The following is a 15,324-nucleotide window of genomic DNA, read 5'->3' on the forward strand; positions in this document are numbered from 1 at the left end:
GGGCAGTCAGACGGTAAGGAACAGATCTAACTGCCTGTCTCCTCTCTATCTATCCCATCTAGGTGTTAAAAGGTAGTGTAACAAAGGTGGTTCGGTGAACCACATATACCTGATTAGGAGGTTAATCACGCCTGAAACCTGAACACTTGCGTAAGCTCCCCTTGTTGCTGCCTAGGCTTTAGCTCATCGGGTTACTGTGGTGCAACACGCTGAAGTACACTGAACAAAAATGTAGAAGTGTTGGTCTCATGTTTCATGAGCTGAAATAAAAGAGCTGTTGCCAGATAATTTAATGTTTATTTCTCTACCATAAGCCACCTCCAACGTCATTGTAGAGATTTTGGCAGTAGTTCCATCCGGCCTCACAACTGCAGACCACGTGTAACCAGTCCAGCCAGGACCTCCACATCCGGCTTTTTCACCTGCGGGATAGTCTGAGACCAGCCACCCGGACAGCTGATGAAACTGTGGATTTGCATAACCAAATAATTTCTGCACAAACTGTCAGAAACCATCTCAGAGAAGCTCATCTGCGTGCTCGTCGTCCTCACCAGGGTCTTGACCTGACAGCAGTTCGGCGTCGTAACTGACTTCAGTGGGCAAATGCTCACCTTCGATGGCACGCTGGAGAAGTGTGCTCTTCACGGATTAACCTCATTTTCAACTGTGCGAGCCATTTGCTGATGTCCCCGTTGTGAACAGAGTGCCCCGTGGTGGTGGTGTGGTTATGGTATGGGCAGGCATAACAGACAACGAACACAATTGCATTTTATCAATGGCAATTTAAATGCACAGTGATACCTTGACGAGATCCTGAGGCCCATTGTCGTGCCAGTCATCTGCTGCTCTCACCTCATGTTTCAGCATGATAATGCACGGCCCCATGTTGCAAGGATGTGTACACAATTCCTGCAAGCTGAAAATGTCCCAGTTGTTCCATGGCCTGCATACTCACCAGACATGTCACCCATTGCATGTTTGGGATGCTCTGGATCGACATGTATGACAGCATGTTCAAGTTCCTGACAATATCCAGAAACTTCGAGCAGCCTTTGAAGAGGAGTGGGACAAAATTCCACAGGCCACAATCCACAGCCTGATCAACGGTATTGGAAGGAGATGTGTCACACTGCATGGCTGGTTTTCTGATCCACGCCTCTACATTTTTTTAAAGGTATCTGTGAAAAACAGATGCATATCTATTCACAGTGATGTGAAATCCATCGATTAGGGCCTAATGAATATATTTCAATTGACTGATTTCCTTATATGAACTGTAACTCAGTAAAATATTTTAAATTATTGCAAGTTGCCTTTATATTTTTGTTCAGTGTCATATTCAGTGGCTGAATTATAATATCTCCTTCTCCCTCGTCTCCCTCTCTCAGTTTTTCCTTCTAATGTGTAAATGACGTAATGCTATATATTTCTCCCAAAGAGAACCGGAAGTCAGTTTCCTTACATGGTTCTATGTCAACGAGAAAACGAGGGTCCCCCTCTCTGCGCAGTGCCGTGGCCCGTGCGTAATCACGTAGACACATTGCAGCAACCACTGCAGCCCACGCACGCTGTTTTGTATTACCGGGGAAACCGAGAATCTCAGTTGCCAGGTAAATCATCCATGACCGGGTTTCCCAGATATATCTATCAATCATCTCTCATCAGATAGCCTACATCATTAACCAATCAACATTAATCAGCTGTTCATGTTTCAAAATAGATAGTAAGCCTATACATGTTCAATTTCGTGCTTTTCAAAACACCCAAGGCCATGTAGGCCTAGAGAGAGATAGATATATAGCCTACGCGAGACCTTGGGACTATAAGGTTCTATCTGACATTTAAAAAAAACAATTGTATAGTCAGATTTAATTGATCTTTAGATGGTTCTTCATATATCTGTGAAGATAGATGTTTGAAAAAATACATTTTAAGTGAAAAAATGAAAAACTAGAAAGTTGATGTTGTCACGTGCTTGTTCAGTGACGACAGTAATTCGTCTGACGATCATAATACATTTCTTAATAATGTGCTCTGACTCTATATTGGTAAAATAGTGTTATTCTATCATTTATGTATTCAAATAGCTACAGTTGTCTTAATATCTTAATGTCCAATTCAGAAGTGTCATATAGAACCTTATAGCTGAACTTAGACTGACATTTCGGGGGCCAGGATCGATCTGTGATTGCACCCCCCCTAAAAAAACGGATTACAAATGTTACAAGATTTTGATACTTTGCACTTTAGGTACCTTTGAGAAAAAACAAAACACTACAAAACAGTTTTGAATTCTGGGATGTGAAAACTTTGATGCTCAATATCTCAGAACTATGCCTTGCGCATATAGGTCAAGAAATTATCATGTATGATTCATCCCGAGACAAAGGGTGCTTAGCCAGTGACTCACCTTAGTACACTGCATGTAGGCTATTCACGCACTGAGATCCTATTTTGCTCTTGCTTATTGAATGACGTACACGTTTCTGTTTACTTTTCCAATTCTGCAGAGACAACTACACTTATGACCTCAAATGTTTTCTTATAGTCTTATTCAATACTGCCAAAAAATAAATGACAACAATCGATTATGCAAGCAAATTCTAGCATACAATTACGTTTCAGAACCTTGGACAGCTCCTCTAGGTGCGAGCCCCACTACGCTGCGAGCCACCCCCCCCTCTACGCCCTTTTCTCGCTCTCAACCATTTACACTTACAGTAATATTTACTGCGGTGTGTGTGTGCGTGTGTGTTTGTGTGTGTGCGCGTGCGTGCGTGCATGCGAGAGTTTCGGAAGCGCCTGTCCGAAATTTTTAAGGAAAAGTTGCGCGCGAGGCAAGCCGCAGTGGGAGGGGCGGGAAGCTGCCGCATTTTTCTGAATGAAATTACTCTACAGGAGCCCCCCCATCCCACCCCACACTCCCGTCTCTCCGAGCGCCTCATTGGCTAAAGCCTGCCATGACTGACGTCAGTCAGACCTTCCCTAGTGAAGGAACATTCGCGCAGGAGATCCATCCAGTCATTCCGGTGTTCACCACCGGAGAAACGGAGACAACCTATTCGCAAGGAGGATATGTTATTACTCTGATGGGGACAGACAAGCCTTACTGAGATATTACCGACCATCGATATACCACGAGACAAGCTGGACACAGACAGCATCACGGCATCACAGTTTCCTGGATTCTCTGTCAACAGAGCTGATTTGAAAGAATCGTGATCAAGGTCTTGTTAGAAGGTAAGATCTTCTGTACTGTCTGTCTGTCTGTCTGTCAGTCTGTGTGTGGGGGCAGTGTATGTAAACCTCAATTTATATCAGAGATAAAGCATGAGGACATGGTTTTCCAAGCTAGTGGGCATCTGTTACACAACACACCACAAGGCACTGTAGGAGAAGAGTGGAGAAGTGACACCAGAAGGGCTGCATTCCAATTCTGTCTTCTCCACCTTCTATCTGGAGTGTGTACTCGTTCACTCCCCCTTGTATATTTAAAAGCATTGGCTACACATACATATAGGCTAGACAGGGCTTCGTCATCATATATCTCTTACATTTCTTGAGGGGAGTGAACAAGTGCACACTTTGGAGAGAGAAGAGTAGATATCAGGCAATGAAATGGAATGGTCCCATAGTAATGTGAGGAGCATGCAAAGTCTCTCCTTTGAGATGAACCAGTATGTATCACTGTGGTTCAAGTGCACTACCTCCTGTGCCATAAATGCTCAGACCTTTTGGCAGATGCCGAAGTGGCCTAAGACCCAAGAGAGGAAGCCACTTTAGACTATCGAGATGCAGGACAGGAGACGAGGAAAGGAAGCCACTGTAGACTATTGAGATGCAGGAGAGGAGACGAGGAGAGGAAGCTACTGTAGAGTAGATGCAGCCCCAGTGCAGGGTGTCTGTCTGCTGCTGTTAATTAACAATAACAAACCACATGCAGGAACAGAGGGAGAGGGAGACTTGCTACTAGTCTGTGACATTGTTTGTTAACATCTCTGTCTTCTCTCTCTCTCGCTCTCTCTCAGGTGTCGTGTGTGTGACTCATGATGACCCAGAATGACTCGGACATCTGGTTCGAGGAGTCTTCAGGTTCAGGGATGACTTCGCCCCTTTCCCAGCTGGACCAATCAGATCCCACAACCATTCCTGAGGCCTCTTCTCTCAGCCTATGGGGAGTGGCACTGTGCGTCTCCGGAACCCTCATTGTGTCCGAGAACACCATCGTAGTGGCGGCCATCTTGGCCACACCTTCTCTCCGTGCTCCTGTCTTCCTGCTCCTCGCCAGCCTGGCATTGGCCGACCTGCTGGCGGGCGTGGCCTTGATCCTGCACTTCCTCTTCCTGTTCTGTGTGGAGCCCACGGATTGGTCAGATCTGATGACGTCAGGGCTTCTGGCGACATCACTGACCGCCTCCCTCCTCAGCCTGATGGGCGTGGCGCTGGACCGTTACCTGTCGCTAAGCCACGCCCTCACCTACGGCTCCTGCCACTCGCGTCGATGCGCCGCTGGTCTGCTGGCACTCGTCTGGCTGGGGTCATGTCTGATCGGCTTGGGCCCAATGCTGGGGTGGCACTGCCTCAATGACATCACATCCTGTTCCGTGGCGCGACCCCTGACTCGGACGTACCTGTCGTTGCTTTGTGGCGGCTTCCTGCTGGTCATCATGGTAACGCTGCAGCTATACACCGGGATCTGCCGCGTCGCTAGGCGGCACGCCCATGCCATTGCCACGCAGAGGCACTTCCTGCCTGACGACCAATCGTACAAGAGCAAGCACGGGGGCCGGGGGAAGGGCCTATCTCGGCTGTTGTTAGTCCTCGGAGTGTTTGTCAGCTGCTGGACGCCCTTCGCCCTTTACGGTTTGCTGGGCGACGCATCTAGCTCGCCCCTGTATACGTACGCTACGTTAGTGCCGGCTGCGGGGAACTCTCTGCTCAACCCTCTGCTGTATAGCCTGAGGAACAGAGACATACGCAAGGTGCTGCTGCACGCCTGCTGTCCTCACAGACACACACACAACACACACAGGCCTGTTGACGTGTAGGATGGAGACACACATAGACACACACATACTGTCCCATATAACTGTAACGCATACAAATAGCACATCCTCATCATCACTTGCACTTCAGATAAGAAGCAATCAGAATGTACTGTTCCAGAAGGCAGCCATCTTGTAGTCAGCTGGAATAAGCTCTGTCATTGGCTGTGAGACCTGATGTACTGTATAATTTCATCATGTGCCTCATCCTCAACTAACATGAAGACAATCCACTCTGATGCAATCACAGAGGTGCAACTATCGTAATTCATCTGGGTCCTTGGTGGGACTATACTATGCTGCTGTCGGTGATCCAAAGGTCAAATGCAGAGTAACTTGAAGGACTCTTAAACTCTTATAAAGGGTTTGCACTAATACTGTAAAAGGCACCTCAACTATCTCTGAAAAGGTTTGAGTTTGCCAATGTTTTTTAAAATAAAATGTATGAATGTTGTCTTTTTCTACTTCCTAAATAAAAACTACTTTATTTTGTACTAAAAGTGAAGTGGAGTCTCCTTCTTTCTATACGCACGCATGCATGTGCACACACACACAGACGTACTTGACTTAAGCCTGTTGACAATTGTCCTGCATCTCGGTTTGGAGCAAGTTTTCCCAGGTCACACCAGTTGAGGTCGCTCTCAGCCATTTCTGCCTGGACTTTCTGGGTTTCTGGGTCGCCCTCTCTTTCTTCTTCCCTGTGGGTTCCATTTCAACCACTGGGACAGATGTCAATTAAACGTCTATTCCACGTTGGTTCGATGTAATTGAATTGAAATGACGTGGACATAACGTTGGTTCAACCAGTGGGCAGGACTGCGAGTGATGATGGTGGTCGGTTTCTGAAGGGTGTCCAATCCAGCTCCACTCATCTTTTGATTTTTCAGAAGGATCTTGAACATGGTGGATGACTGTAAACCTGAAAAATGTGGACCTGTGGGAGAAGCCATTGACCTACACAAACATTTTAAATATTTTCTATGAATCCACAAATCACATTACAGTTGAGAAGGATTCAAACATTTCATAGGTAATGGATATACAACACAAGAGGTTGGTGGCACCTCAACTGGGGGAGGACGGGCTCGTGGTAACGGCTGGAGCAGAATAAGTAGAATGGTATCAAATACATTGCCATTTCCTTCGCCGTTCCAGCCATTATTATGAGCCGTCCTCCCCTCAGCAGCCTCCACTGATATACAGTATGGACACATGGATACAGAAAGATACTTCTTCTCCATTCAGAAAGGCTACCCATGACACCTGACACAGAGCAGCCTCCCTCACAACAACACTATCTGAACCCCTCCCTCTGGCCTCCCCCCAGCACCTCCCTCCAGCCTCCCTCACAACAACACTATCTGAACCCCTCCCTCTGGCCTCCCTCCAGTACCTCCCTCCGGCCTCCCTCACAACAACACTATCTGAACCCCTCCCTCTGGCCTCCCTCCAGCACCTCCCTCCAGCCTCCCTCACAACAACACTGTCTGAACCCCTCCCTCTGGCCTCCCTCCAGTACCTCCCTCCGGCCTCCCTCACAACAACACTATCTGAACCCCTCCCTCTGGCCTCCCTCCAGCACCTCCCTCCAGCCTCCCTCACAACAACACTATCTGAACCCCTCCCTCTGGCCTCCCTCCAGCACCTCCCTCCAGCCTCCCCCACAGCAACAACAACATCTGACATATTTGGTATACAAGAAAACATCATCAACATGCAGGAATATGCACTGATGGTGTTACTGCCTATCTCACCTCATTAGCTATCAGGTTGACAAAGCGGTCATGTCTAACGATGTATAAGTCCTTGTATGAACAGCAACCACTAACAATATGTGAAACAGACTCCATTACATTTGACTCATGTAAGATACAAAACGGATCATGGTTTGCAGGGTACCAGAGTGCTAGGTTGTATTTTGTTGGTAGAACCTGAAGCCTTAACAGTGGTGTGAGTGTCCTCGCCAATTGCAGCATTCTGGTACATGGGATGGTAGCTGGTGGGTGGAGAGAACAAGTTGAAGAGCTTGACCATGAGTATTCAATCAGGCTTGATATGATTGACATTTCCCCTCTGCCTGTGGTCATGAAGCTAAAGGCTGTGAGAGAAGTGGCTTTAGCAAAGGTTCATCATCTGTTTGCCAATGTGCATATCCCACAGAAGGTTTTAAGGGAAATAAAGTGGTGAGAAAGTGTCTATCCTTAAATACACACACCACACGTGAAGTTATTTTCCTGAGCCCAAAAAAGGGAGAGGTTTGGGTGTCCTGAATGGAGGATTTAAATATTTATAACCCAGTGTGAATATTCATGATGTTCTTTGTGAAGTGTCAGAACACACACGCGTACACACATAGGGCGCTTTCCTCAATTAAGGCGAGGCGATGCAACAACCAATGGGCGAACTCTACCGGTTCACGCATAGACCAAAAAAGGTATCCAGAGACAGAAGAGAAAGTGAGACACCCCTCTCAAAAGTTATTTTCTGGTTCAATGAAAGTTCAATGAAAGTCAATGAACTAAGTAGACCAGACCCAGCTGGGGTCATAATCTTAGAGCATGAATATAAAATGCTAATATCTTCAACTGTGAGTGATGACAAAAAATCGGCCTTGGTGACAATTTAAATAATTTTGGAATTTGACTTCTCTGTGGGATTGTCTCTATTGGAATTGTCTTTTTCAGCCATGATTCAGTTAAACTGCAGCACCGAAGCAATACTGTAGGTGTAGTCAAAAGCGTGCTTCCAGACTGGAACCTTGGGCCCTTGGTCTCAACCGCTGAGCTCATGCAGCAAGGCTGCTCAATGACCAAAGGATTTTTTGGCGGAAAAACAGAGCGGAGCATCAAGAGTTATGCTAATTATCTACATTTACGTTGGAGGTGTGAATTGCATGCCATTACCACTGCTATGTGACAGGTAGCCTAGAATCCACATTAGCCTAGCCATTAGCCTAGCCTAGCCATTAGCCTAGCCATTAGCCTAGCCTAGCCATTAGCCCAAACAAAGAAAACAATGTTTGTGCATCCAGGTATACTTATATGGGTGAATCAACTTATTTTTATAGACATTATTTCATATGATTTAATACATGTTATTAACAAAGTTTGCTCCATTTGAAGTATAAATAAGTGATAATGCCGAGAAGCCGTGTTGGGTGTTGTCATCGAGGACCGGCAAACCGTGCCAATATATCCTTCAAACACTGGCTTCAAGGGCATTATCACTTTTATACAGGGTTGGGTAGGTTACTTTCTAAATGTAATTCATTACAGTTACTAGTTACCTGTTAAATTGTAATCAGTAACATAACTTTTGGACTTCCCAAACTCAGTAAGGTAATCTGATTACATTCAGTTACTTTTAGATTACTTTCCCCTTAAGAGGCATTAGAAGACAAAAATGTATGTTACCAATTGAACCACATCTACTGCAGGATAATTCAATGTTAAAGTTTACATAGCTGGCCATATATGGAGATTACATTTCTCTACATGTTCTCTCTACTACCGCATGGCAAGCGGTACCGGAGTGCCAAGTCTAGGACAAAAAGGCTTCTCAACAGTTTTTACCCCCAAGCCATAAGACTCCTGAACAGGTAATCAAATGGCTACCCGGACTATTTGCATTGTGTCCCCCCCCCCCCTCTTTTTACGCTGCTGCTACTCTCTGTTTATCATATATGCATAGTCACTTTAACTATACATTCATGTACATACTACCTCAATTGGGCCGACCAACCAGTGCTCCCCCGCACATTGGCTAACCAGGCTATCTGCATTGTGTCCCGCCACCCACCACCCCCTCTTTTACGCTACTGCTACTCTCTGTTCATCATACAGTGAGGGAAGAAAGTATTTGATCCCCTGCTGATTTTGTACGTTTGCCCACTGACAAAGAAATGATCAGTCTATCATTTTAATGGTAGGTTTATTTGAACAGTGAGAGATAGAATAACAACAACAAAATCCAGAAAAACATGTCAAAAATGTCTGGCTCCCAGGTGTCTTTTATACAGGTAACGAGCTGAGATTAGGAGCACACTCTTAAAGGGAGTGCTCCTAATCTCAGTTTGTTACCTGTATGAAAGACACCTGTCCACAGAAGCAATCAATCAATCAGATTCCACACTCTCCACCATGGCCAAGACCAAAGAGCTCTCCAAGGATGTCAGGGACAAGATTGTAGACCTACACAAGGCTGGAATGGGCTACAAGACCATCGCCAAGCAGCTTGGTGAGAAGGTGACAACAGTTGGTGTGATTATTCGCAAATGGAAGAAACACAAAATAACTGTCAATCTCCCTCGGCCTGGGGCTCCATGCAAGATCTCACCTTGTGGAGTTGCAATGATCATGAGAACGGTGAGGAATCAGCCCAGAACTACACGGGAGGATCTTGTCAATGATCTCAAGGCAGCTGGGACCATAGTCACCAAGAAAACAATTGGTAACACACTACGCCGTGAAGGACTGAAATCCTGCAGCGCCCGCAAGGTCCCCCTGCTCAAGAAAGCACATATACATGCTCTTCTGAAGTTTGCCAATGAACATCTGAATAATTCAGAGGACAACTGGGTGAAAGTGTTGTGGTCAGATGAGACCAAAATGGAGCTCAACTCAACTCGCTGTGTTTGGAGGAGGAGGAATGATGCCTATGACCCCAAGAACACCATCCCCACCGTCAAACATGGAGGTGGAAACATTATGATTTGGGGGTGTTTTTCTGCTAAGGGGACAGGACAACTTCACCGCATCAAAGGGACGATAGACGGGGTCATGTACCATCAAATCTTGGGTGAGAACCTCCTTCCCTCAGCCAGGGCATTGAAAATGGGTCGTGGATCTGTATTCCAGCCTGACAATGACCCAAGGCAACAAAGGAGTGGCTCAAGAAGAAGCACATTAAGGTCCTGGAGTGGCCTAGCCAGTCTCCAGACCTTATTCCCATAGAAAATCTGTGGAGGGAGCTGAAGGTTCGAGTTGCCAAACGTCAGCCTCGAAACCTTAATGACTTGGAGAACATCTGCAAAGAGGAGTGGGACAAAATCCCTCCTGAGATGTATGCAAACCTGGTGGCCAACTACAAGAAACATCTGACCTCTGTGATTGCCAACAAGGGTTTTGCCACCAAATACTAAGTCATTTGTTGTTATTCTGTCTCTCACTGTTCAAATAAACCTACCATTAAAATTATAGACTGATAATTTCTTCATCGGTGGGCAAACGTACAAAATTAGCAGGGGATCAAATACTTTTTTCCCTCACTGTTTATGCATAGTCCCTTTAACCATGTCTACATGTACATACTACCTCAATCAGCCTGACTAACCGGTGTCTGTATGTAGCCTCGCTACTTTTATCGCCTCGCTACTGTATATAGCCTGTCTTTTTACTATTGTTCACCTAATACCTTTTTTCACTATTGGTTAGAGACTATAAGTAAGCATTTCACCAGTTGTATTCAGCGCACGTGACAAATAAACTTTGATTTGATTTGAAGCAAATGCGACTGCTGTCATGACTGTTGTTGACTAGGCTAGCATTAGACACTGGACAACTTTGTTACAACTCTAGGAAACTAGCTAATTGCGTCTGTAGTGTTTTGTGTAACATCTCCCAGCAAATAATGTTAGCAAGCAACTCAACTGCAACTAAAATTGCTACATAGTTTATCCGTGTACTCCTGTTATTAGGTAGTTACTGTAGCGACCTTCCACCTCAGATAGTCAAGTACTGTAATACATTTTGTTGACAGATTTGAATTTGTAATGTTTTGATAGCTCCACCTCATTTAGCTAGACTGAAGTTGACATAGCTAATGTTTGCTGAAAAGTAAATGTCCCTGTGTGTGTGTGTGTGTGTGTGTGTGTGTGTGTGTGTGTGTGTGTGTGTGTGTGTGTGTGTGTGTGTGTGTGTGTGTGTGTGTGTGTGTGTGTGTGTGTGTGTGTGTGTGTGTGTGTAAACCATACAAGACAGGTAGCTTGTTAATGCCAACTGATATATTTGGGTTCAGTTGTCTTAACAAAACGTTTGTGTGTTTTCAGGATGACATCTTCATCCATGAAAAGGTTTTCATCCTGGAGGAGACTGTGCAGGAGACAGAGGAGGTACATTCAAATCCATGTTATTTCTAAGGCTATTGTTTATTTCAAGACACCGCCTTAATTATTTTCTACCAACAGGAAAGAACGGTTAGTACAGCATGCCAAACTGACCACTGGGTGCCAGAGTGTTCCTGTGCTGCAGTGGAGAAGAGGTCCACCAGGACCATCACTAAAGGGCTCGGGCCCAGCTAGATTGTGCTCACAACCATCAGTATACAACCGAGTCCTGCCCCTATATGCCACAGATGGAGCTGACGGAGAGTGAGATCAGTGAAGACCAGAACTCGCTGTGTGAACCTGAGAGCTCAGAATCACAATCATCACAGTGCGAGCCAAAATATACTATGGATCACTTTGGGGGAGCGGCCTGGTGTTCCAAAAATGGGGAAGGACCAGGCCATTCAACAGCGAATTAAAAGATACACCCATCCATAAAGGGAATCAGAGTGGAATTGTTTTCCCACTGTTTTTCCATTTTTTTTACCTGTTTCAACAGACCTGCTACCTTGTCCCGGTCCTGCTGTTTCAACAGACCTGCTACCTTGTCCCGGTCCTGCTGTTTCAACAGACCTGCTACCTTGTCCCGGTCCTGCTGTTTCAACAGACCTGCTACCTTGTCCCGGTCCTGCTGTTTCAACAGACCTGCTACCTTGTCCCGGTCCTGCTGTTTCAACAGACCTGCTACCTTGTCCCGGTCCTGCTGTTTCAACAGACCTGCTACCTTGTCCCGGTCCTGCTGTTTCAACAGACCTGCTACCTTGTCCCGGTCCTGCTGTTTCAACAGACCTGCTACCTTGTCCCGGCCCTGCTGTTTCAACAGACCTGCTACCTTTTCCCGGTCCTGCTGTTTCAACAGACCTGCTACCTTGTCCCGGTCCTGCTGTTTCAACAGACCTGCTACCTTGTCCCGGTCCTGCTGTTTCAACAGACCTGCTACCTTGTCCCGGTCCTGCTGTTTCGACTCTCTCTCAACCTATGAATGCTCAGCTATGAAAAGCCATTTGCTCCTGAGGTGCTGAACTGTTGCACCCTATATAACCACTGTGGTTATTATTTTCATGTAAAAAGGGCTTTTGTAAAATACATTTGATTGATTGATTGATTGATTGATTGGTTGTATGCTGTGCTCGATGCTGTGTATTCACTAACTGTCTGAGTGATGGGACATTTATAGTATCAGTAACATATATTTGTGCGTATTTAATCTGCATTTTAACTTCTTAAAGTGGCAATCTGCAGTAGAAGCAATAACAAAGTGTCTCCCTATTCCTCTTTCAGTAAAACGCTGAGGGATGGGGCTGGAGAAATGTAGCTCCTCTCAAATGTATAGACAGAGCTATAGATGCAAGGACTGACCATCCATGATATCAAAATTGAAATCCTGTTTCTGTGATCTATTTCCACCACCATCTACCCAGTTTGCTTTAGATAAAGGCGTCTGCTAAATGGCATACATTATTAAAGTCTACTTTGACTGTGCCAACTGGCTGCCCAGTGTAGTTACCATTCCTTTCCAATAGATGGCAGCCAAAGCTAGTTGAAGTCACTATAGCCACAGGGACACGGGTTTAGTGCGCGTTGAAAGTCGTTTTATCTTCAAAGCAAGTTTATCTGGTTATGCTTGAACCAGTTGTTATAGTGGACAAGCTAACTAATACTATTTTTACATAAGGTGCCGGCATTAGGTCTTGAAAAAAAATTACAGCAGGCTAGATTTACTAAATTAACTGGTTTTATTCAAACCCTATGTAAATGCCTTTGTTTCTACGTTGCGTGCCTTATGGAAGAAACGACACACGCAGGGATGAGACGGCGTTCACCTCGTTCAATTCTCCCCTGTGCCCATAGTGTGAACTGGCGATAAACTGCCAGCCTGTGTGCTCTGCAAACAAAATCACAATGTATTTATAATGAACACGCCCCATTATTGGTTAGAATGAGATTTCATGAATCATGACGCTGTCTGCGATTCGAACTCCGGTCGTATAATCAAAACGTAAATGTGTTACCATCACGCCAAACAACGCTGGTGATAAACACCATTGTAGGATACTGATTATATATACTGAGCACCTACCCACTATTGATATTAACCTTAAACAATATATAATCAAGCAACGTTTCAGCAATTATTTAACTGGTATATCTGCTGCTGACTGGTCGGGTTACCCCCTTCTGCCAGGAAGTCCTTCATAAGGATTAGTGGTGCATGTATACTAGATAGCTGTAAATTGCTGCGTGTCGCTCCAGCACGCCCACCATTGTGACTCGCTGGTGGGCGTGCTGACCGCAGCATGTTGGATCGTGTGTCAAAAATGCATCATATCACGTTTGTATGGTCTGGTTATTAAATGGGTACATAGTTCAATAGTAATATCATCTAAAACTCAAATGAGACAGATAGTTGGCTAGCTAGCTATCTAGCAAACTTCGCATACTGTATAGATAGATATAAGTTAATTAAATATCACCAGCTACCTAACTTCATATTAGCTAGCTATCTTGATGTATTTACCACTGTAAAAAACAAACTCCAAATGCATTTATAGGTAGCGAGCTAACAGCCATGGAGGAGGGTGAAAGGATAGCAGCCCCAACTGTCAAAGTGAGAGAGTAGGCTATTCTGGACAGGGCAGGTACTTTTGTGTAGTTCCTGTCCCTATAAGTGAGGACGGAGATAATAGTAACATAATATTCAGTTCGGTGTAATTTGACTATAATGAAGTCTGTTTCTTGTGAGGTTTTCCGTCCTCAGATAAAGACAGCTATGAAATCGTGTCTACATATGAAGAGCAGTGGTTCTCAGTCCTGGTCCTGAGGACTCAAAGGAGTGCCAATTCTTTGTTTTTGTCTTAGCGCTGCACAGCTGATTCACATGATCAACTCATCATCAAGCTTCAAGTGGTATTTATGTATTCATTTGTGATGCTATCCTTAATATGATCCTGTTATTGTCACATGCTACACATGCACATACAGTTGAAGTCAGAAGTTTACATACACTTAGGTTGGAGTCATTAAAACTAGTTTTTCAACCACTCCACACAAACTATAGTTTTGGCAAGTCGGTTAGGACATACAGTGGGGCAAAAAAGTATTTAGTCAGCCACCAATTGTGCAAGTTCTCCCACTTAAAAAGATGAGAGGCCTGTAATTTTCATCATAGGTACACTTCAACTATGACAAACAAAATGAGGGGAAAATCCAGAAAATCACATTGTAGGATTTTTAATTAATTAATTAGCAAATTATGGTGGAAAATAAGTATTTGGTCACCTACAAACAAGCAAGATTTCTGGCTCTCACAGACCTGTAACTTCTTCTTTAAGAGGCTCCTCTGTCCTCCACTCGTTACCTGTATTAATGGCACCTGTTTGAACTTGTTATCAGTATAAAAGACACCTGTCCACAACCTCAAACAGTCACACTCCAAACTCCACTATGGCCAAGACCAAAGAGCTGTCAAAGGACACCAGAAACAAAATTGTAGACCTGCACCAGGCTGGGAAGACTGCATCTGCAATAGGTAAGCAGCTTGGTTTGAAGAACTCAACTGTGGGAGCAATTATTAGGAAATGGAAGACATACCAGACCACTGATAATCTCCCTCGATCTGGGGCTCCACGCAAGATCTCACCCCATGGGGTCAAAATGATCACAAGAACGGTGAGCAAAAATCCCAGAACCACACGGGGGGACCTAGTGAATGACCTGCAGAGAGCTGGGACCAAAGTAACAAAGCCTACCATCAGTAACACACTACGCCGCCAGGGACTCAAATCCTGCAGTGCCAGACGTGTCCCCCTGCTTAAGCCAGTACATGTCCAGGCCTGTCTGAAGTTTGCTAGAGAGCATTTGGATGATCTAGAAGAAGATTGGGAGAATGTCATATGGTCAGATGAAACCAAAATATAACTTTTTGGTAAAAACTCAACTCGTCATGTTTGGAGGACAAAGAATGCTGAATGGCATCCAAAGAACACCATACCTACTGTGAAGCATGGGGGTGGAAACATCATGCTTTGGGGCTGTTTTTCTGCAAATGGACCAGGACGACTGATCCGTGTAAAGGAAAGAATGAATGGGGCCATGTATCGTGAGATTTTGAGTGAAAACCTCCTTCCATCAGCAAGGGCATTGAAGATGAAACGTGGCTGGGTCTTTCAGCATAAC

General features: G+C 45.0%; 1 protein-coding gene across 1 annotated transcript; it reads left to right on the forward strand.

Annotated features, from left to right (window-relative positions):
* The first annotated feature begins 4,046 nt into the window (after positions 1-4,046).
* LOC139372702 (G protein-coupled receptor 3) lies at positions 4,047-5,048 on the forward strand. Its single transcript, XM_071112491.1, has one exon. The coding sequence runs from the start codon at positions 4,047-4,049 to the stop codon at positions 5,046-5,048; it is 1,002 nt and encodes a 333-aa protein (XP_070968592.1).
* The last annotated feature ends 10,276 nt before the right edge of the window (positions 5,049-15,324 follow it).

The sequence above is a fragment of the Oncorhynchus clarkii genome, chromosome 18 (assembly GCF_045791955.1).
Source record: "Oncorhynchus clarkii lewisi isolate Uvic-CL-2024 chromosome 18, UVic_Ocla_1.0, whole genome shotgun sequence".
Taxonomy (NCBI): domain Eukaryota; kingdom Metazoa; phylum Chordata; class Actinopteri; order Salmoniformes; family Salmonidae; genus Oncorhynchus; species Oncorhynchus clarkii.

Excerpts from the sequence above, each read along its gene's own strand:
- LOC139372702 (XM_071112491.1), top strand. The coding sequence starts at position 4,047 with ATGATGACCCAGAATGACTCGGACATCTGGTTCGAGGAGTCTTCAGGT.